This window comes from Nematolebias whitei, chromosome 6, assembly GCF_014905685.2.
Source record: "Nematolebias whitei isolate Nwh7 chromosome 6, NemWhi1, whole genome shotgun sequence".
Taxonomy (NCBI): Eukaryota; Metazoa; Chordata; class Actinopteri; order Cyprinodontiformes; family Rivulidae; genus Nematolebias; species Nematolebias whitei.
The window spans coordinates 8,080,589-8,087,556 of NC_056503.1; the positions used below are offsets into that span (position 1 = coordinate 8,080,589).

At 45.0% G+C, this 6,968-nt stretch overlaps 1 protein-coding gene across 1 annotated transcript in view; it reads right to left on the minus strand.

Annotated features, from left to right (window-relative positions):
* LOC119410489 (calsyntenin-2) overlaps positions 1-6,968 on the minus strand; it is a 662,902-nt gene that overhangs the window by 34,178 nt on the left and 621,756 nt on the right. Inside the window, exon 12 of the mRNA XM_037677368.1 lies at positions 2,509-2,720. Coding sequence (XP_037533296.1) covers positions 2,509-2,720 — 212 coding nt within the window. The remainder of the gene's footprint in view (positions 1-2,508; positions 2,721-6,968) is intronic.

Here is a 6,968-nt window from a genome sequence, read left to right on the forward strand (position 1 = left end):
TGCAAAAGATTCCCGAGACTTTTAAAAACTCCCAGCCTTGTTCATTACTCAAAACCGCAATCATGGGTAAGACTGCCGACCTGACTGCTGCCCAGAAGGCCATCATCGACACCCTCAAGCAAGAGGGTAAGACACAGAAAGAAATTGCTGAACGAATAGGCTGTTCCCAGAGTGCTGTATCAAGGCGCCTCAGTGGGAAGTCTGTGGGAAGGGAAAAGTGTGGCAGAAAACGCTGCACAACGAGAAGAGGTGACCGGACCCTGAGGAGGATTTTGGAGAAGGGCCGATTCCAGACCTTGGGGGACCTGCGGAAGCAGTGGACTGAGTCTGGAGTAGAAACATCCAGAGCCTGACAAAGACCTGAAATATTTCAGTTTGTGTGCAATGAATCTGAAATATATGAAAGTTTCTTTTTTATCGTTACATTATGGAAAATAATGACCTTTATCACAATATGCTAATTTTTTGAGAAGGACCTGTATATATATATACTGTACTGTTACATTTTAAAATGTTTATTTAAGGAGGGAGATTGGGAGTAACAGGAGTGTGATTGCAGACTGGCACATCATGACAAAGTTTACTGAACTTGAACTCAACCTGAACTTGGACTACTGTATCCCTACTTTGCGGATTTTCACTTATCGCAAGTGGGCGTGTTCCCAAACACCCGCGATAAAAGAGGGACCACTTTATTAGTTATTAGTTTTCCACCTAAAGCATCTCAACTCTAACCCTGATCCTAACCCTAACTGCAGAACTCAATCTGTGGTAGTACTAACTCGGCTTTGGTGCATCTTTTTAATGAGAAGACAGAAAAGAAATGAAGAAGCCCCTACCTGTTGGTCCACCTCCCTCTTAATGAATTAAACTTTAACTCTGTCACTTGAGGCTCACCTCCAATGTGGACTTCCTGATCAGACAATTTTGTAATCTTGGTCAAAGAATCAACAACAGTTGGTATGAAGAGAACTTCAAGGACCAGAGTTCGGGTCAGACAGTGTGTGTGTGGATGGGGAAGGGTGGTCGTGTTAGGACGTTCGACAGACTAGAACCTGCATTCACACACAGGTTTGTTTATTGTTGTTGCTTTCTAAAATAGGCACAACCTTTATTTATACAGGTTGTTAGTCTCATTGAGCCTAGTCATTTACAAGAGAGACCTGTTTTTAATCAGTTTAATCAAATGTTTACAAATGTTTAACAACCTGTTAAAATATACCAAAATGCAGGAAATGGCATCTCTTTTATTCCAAATTTTCTGGGGGAGGACCCACAGACATCGCCCCACCTCCACCCGCTGTTTTTGTTCCGGCACCAATTAGTTTACAAATTAAGCCCTGTTGTACAGATGTAGTATAGAGCTGTATGAATGGGTAAATGAGGGCACAGATTGTAGTGTAAAGCATTTTGAGTTTATTGATAAGAAAGAAAGACGCTGTATAAGTACAGTCCATTTACCATTTATAGGTAGATTGAAATCTGCTTCGGGCAGCACGGTGGCGCAACTGGTAGAGCTGCTGCCTCTCAGCGAGCTGGTCCCTGGTTCAAATCCCGGTCCGGGGGCCTTTCTGGGTGGAGTTTGCATGTTCTCTCCGTGCATGCGTGGGTTTTCTCCGGGTACTCCGGTTTCCTCCCACAGACCAAAAACATGCATGTTAGGCTGACTGGTAACTCTAAATTGTCCCTAGGTGTGAGTGAGAGAGTGTCTCGTTTGTCTCTATGTGTCCCTGTGATGGACTTGCGACCCGTCCAGGGTGTACCCCGCCCCTCGCACAGTGATTGCTGGACATGGGCACCAGCGACCCCCGTGACCCAAAATGGAATAAACGGGTAAAGAAAATGGATGGATGGATGGATGAAATCTGCTTCTGGGAGAAAAAAAAAATATTGAGTATCCAACTTAATGGAACTTCTCACCAAGTTGGAAAGTTTGCTGTTGGGGAAAGAGTTCAACTTTTGTTTTCTTGAGTTTAGCTTGAGCAGATGCAGCAGATGAAAGAAGCGTCTGCTTACCGACAGTCTCACGAGGCATTGTAAAATGTTTAACTTTCTCTGAAGGTTTGTTTTGCAAGACAAGTGATGTGCGAATGTGCTGTGGGGCTTCATGAATGAGTGAACACATCATAAATATGAAAAAAAAACAACAACAAAAAAAAACACCCGCTGAAAGATTTACTAAGTAGTTAAGACAGATCTTCCACCTGCAGCAAGGTACATACTCAGTCTCCAACTTTGTAAGGTATCTAAATTTTTTCTTTCTTTGGTGCATCAGTTAATCAACTAAAAAGTACATTTGCAGTTACATCTTTTACGTTTGAATGCACTTTTTAAATCATCAGTACCCTCACAAGAAGGAAAAGTGACCAAAACAAAGTCTAACAATATATGAATTTCTCACAGTCCATGATTATTATCCATGATTGCATTAGATTGGACAATTTCCCATCTCTGCGTTATACTGCAGCTGGTGGAACTGGCATTTTACGTGACTATGATAGTATCTACCTGTACGCCGTGTGCTGGTGTCTGCCCTGGTGACTGTACTGATGATGTGGAGGTCCTGAAACAGAGAAATGCCTCCTGCTGCTCTGAAGTCAGAGGCTGGTCGTCTGAGTCTCTCCACTCCAGTGATGGTGATCCTCGGCTCACTGGGCTGCAGAACCATCACCACAGCATCAATGGTGGGAATGGTGATACAAGTGTCTTCACCAAAACACCTGTACGTACAGAGGTAATAATCAAACATGGAGAACTCAGTCTGTGGTAGTAATAACTCTGTTTGATGTGTCTTTTTAACGAGAAGACAGAAAAGAAAAGAAGAGTGACTAAAATATTTTACTTTGTAAGTGCTAGTTCATTAAATAACACAAATCTGGACTTATGTCAATGCAAAGTCAGCATCTGTGAGACTAAGTAACAAAATAAACAAAACTGGAGCTTTGGTGTTCAAGAAGCCTCACTGGATTTTTTTCAGCTTGCTGATATTGATAAGCTTTCACCTCAAACCACAAATGGTCTTTTTCAGTTTTTTCTTACAGGTCAAATAAAATGAAACTTTCTACAGTTAAAAAAAAAAAAATCAACATATTAATTAAAAAAAAATCCACAATAGTCACAAAATATACAAAATGATCACATCAGTCCAGATTGGCACAAATTAAAGCATGTCAGCTTCACATTTTCAAAAAATCTAAACCCACTGATGTGCCTCAGAAACAGAAAGATGCTGTATCATATCACAGTCTGACATTTAAAGCATGGTCATTGTAGATGTCCACACAGGGTAAACACACCCACCAGATGTGCAATTTTAAATGTAAATAATTGAATACACATCAGTCAGCTGTAAGTACTACAGTATATGCTGTTCACACAATGAGGTTCATTCTAAAATAGACTGTGGTATTGATGAAATCTAATGGCCAGATGAAGAAATTATGAATGAATTAAAGACGCACCCCCAATTGTAATTTTTGTACATCTGTTTTCTTTAGTTTTTGTTTATTTTACTGTGCATGCTTGCACAAGTATTTTGGAGTTTCCAGAAGTAAAACAAAATAAATTAATAAGCAATGCATTTTATTCTGATTTACATGTTGACTAATAAGTATATGTTTAGGAAAAAATCTGCCTCAGCATTGGTCTTAGTGAATTTATATGTGTTATTTTTCTGAATACCTCACTATCAATTATGGTGAAAATAAAGAAAAAGTGATGAGTGTTTAAGGCTTAGTATATCAGTGTGGTATCGGTTCAAAAATCATTTTATTATAAAAAACAGTGCCTTTTATTTGGTGTCAAAAAAGTTTTTATAAATTAGTGTAAAGTTTTTACAAAAGTGTTTCATATTTTAAACTTTCTGGGATGTTCTGCTAATTGTGTGTGTGACAGTACAGTGTAGTGGAAAGGTCAGTAAAATGATGCATTCAACAACTGTAGAAACAGAGCATGCTACAACAAAAAAAGGACAATAAGACTATGATGTGTCTAGATGAACAATGGAAAAATTTGAACACAGCAAGACAATTCATCTTCCAAAATAAAGAGGAAACCATAAATATTCTATTCAACTCAGTTTATTTATATAGCACCAAGTCACAACAGTAGTCACCTCAGGGCACTGAACAGAAACATTCATACACTGTATAAAGTAGTCCCTGTAACGAACCCCGTATAATGGACCAAAATCACCACCACAAAAATCAATTAAATAAAGTTTATTAACTGATGAAAACGGCAGGATGGACCTCGGCAAGCTTTCGCAGACTGTGGACCGGTTCCAGGTTCCAATCACCGATCCACACGAACAGTCTAAAGATGGAGAACGGTTAGTGGTTGTGCAGGTGACGAGAGTGAAGACAAAGTCAGATGAAAAAACAACCACTAACCGTCTCAGTGATGATGGGGGTTCTGAAGCGCTGAAGCGGGTCCAGCTGACCCGGATGACTGCTGGAGGAGTTGGGTCTGGTGAGAGACGACAGTCGGCAGCAGCTGAAGCTTGCAGCGAGGTCTGCAGGATAAGTTGGTGTCTCCAGCACCGAGCGTGATCCAAAACAAGCGAGTGGTGGAGAGTAGAGCTGGTGGGGATGATCCGAGAGACGTGGTCGAGCAGGCGTGGGTCAGAACCGATGATCAGAGGCCGAGATAATCCAAGGAGCAGACGAGAGACGAAGTCAGGAGGTCCGTGGGTCCAGAAGCCGGGAGGTCGAGCCGAGAGGAAGGGAACAGGAAACGACGGGAGGACAGAAACGAGTAAAACAGGAATACAAGGACTTGAGAGGACAGGACAGGGACAGAGCGTGGTCATGAGCGCGAGGTATTTACTAACTAAAAGTGTTCAACTACCGGGCACCGAAAAAGAGTCAGCTGTGAGCTTATAAAGGGAGAGGAGGACAGGTGCAGCCAGTTGAGCGCAATCAGCGCTGCTGGCTGCAGAGAAGACAATGTTAAACTAGGAGTGAAGACAAACCTCAACCCACATGCAGAGAAAGAAAAAGAAAAACAAAAGAGTAGATCCCCAGAACCAAAACAAGTGAACAGAGTGACACAAAAACCTAACTGACAGACGTGATTCGTGACAGATCCCCCCCTCAAGGAACGCCTCCCGGCGTTCCACCAGGTTGCTCAGGATGCAGGCGATGGAAGTCCCGGATCAAGGGCTTATCCAGGACGTGACGGGAAGGCACCCAGGACCGCTCCTCCGGTCCGTACCCCTCCCAATCGATGAGGTACTGAAGGCCCCGACCCCGCCGTCTAGAACGGAGGAGCCGGCGGATGGTGTAAGCCGGTGAACCATCGATCAGACGGGCGGGAGGGGGGGAAGCAACAGGGGAATGAAAATGGGAGGCGGAGACAGGTTTGACACATGAAACATGAAAAGAGGGGTGGACACGTAAGGACTTGGGCAGAGTAAGACGAACAGACACGGGGTTAATGATTTTGGAGATGGGGAAAGGACCAATGAAGCGGGGGGCAAGTTTACGAGAAGCAACCTTCAGGGGAAGGTTCTTCGTGGAGAGCCACACCTTCTGACCCACAGCATACTCAGGTTGGGGGGTCCTATGGCGGTCCGCCTTTTTACAGTAGGCAGCACGTGACTTGAGCAAGGCGGTCTTGGCCCTCCTCCACACCCTCTGGCAACGGAGAGCGGCGAGGTGGGCCGAGGGAACAGATGCCTCCCTCTCCTGAACAGAGATAACAGGTGGTTGGAAACCAAAAACAGTGTAAAAAGGGGACAGACCAGTGGCAGATGAAGGGACGGAATTGAAAGCGTGCTCGATCCACGGGAGAGCAGAGCTCCACTTCTCGGGGTCGTTAAGACAGAGGAGCCTCAGTTTGCCCTCCACTTCCTGATTAGCCCTCTCAGTCTGACCGTCCGTCTCAGGGTGAAAACCCGAGGAGAGGCTAATAGAAATACCCAGAAGACCACAAAACTCTTTCCAGAAGTGGGAGACAAACTGAGGACCCCGATCAGAAACAATGTCTACAGGCAACCCATGAAGCCTAAAAACCTCACGAGCCATGACGTGAGCCAGTTCTTTAGAGGACGGTAACTTAAGGAGGGGGACCAGATGAATCATTTTGGAGAAACGATCGACAATGGTGAGGATGACAGTGAAATTGTTAGAAGGTGGGAGACCAGTTACAAAGTCCATGCCAATATGAGACCAGGGACGCGAAGGGCAAGGAAGGGGGCGAAGAAGCCCCGATGGAGATCGTCTGGAGGTCTTGGACTGAGCACAGGCTGGACAAGACCGAACGTACAGGCGAACGTCCCTGGACATGGTCTCCCACCAAAATTGGGACCTGACAGTGAAAAGGGTCTTGGCGAAACCTGGGTGACAATACAGCAGGGAGTTGTGACAAAAATGAATGACCTGTTTAACCTTATCGGATGGAACATATAGACGATCAGGTGGACAGTTAGCTGGAGGAGGACGTGTCTGGCTGAGGTCTCTCAGGTCCTGCTCTAACTGGGTGATGGCCAGGCGGGCACTCTCAGGAAGGATAAAACTCTCTTCCTGAGCCGAGGGGAAATTATCCTCCTCCAAAATGCGAGACAGGGCATCGGGCTTAACATTTTTCTCCCCAGGTCGATAAGAGAGGGTGAAATTAAATCGAGAGAAAAACAAGGCCCACCTGGCCTGGCGAGGATTTAGGCGACGAGCGGACCTGAGATATTCCAGGTTCTTGTGGTCAGTCCATACCTGGAACGGGAACCTGGAACCCTCCAGCCAGTGACGCCACTCCTCCAGGGCGAGCTTAACAGCAAGCAGCTCCCTGTCCCCAACATCATAATTTCGTTCTGCCGGGGACAGGCTGCGGGAGAAGAAGGCGCATGGGTGAAGACGTCCATCCTCATTGCGCTGACTAAGAATAGCCCCCGCACCAGTGCTGGAAGCGTCCACCTCCACTACAAAAGGCTCCTCTGAATTGGGGGACTGCAGGATGGGAGCAGAAACAAA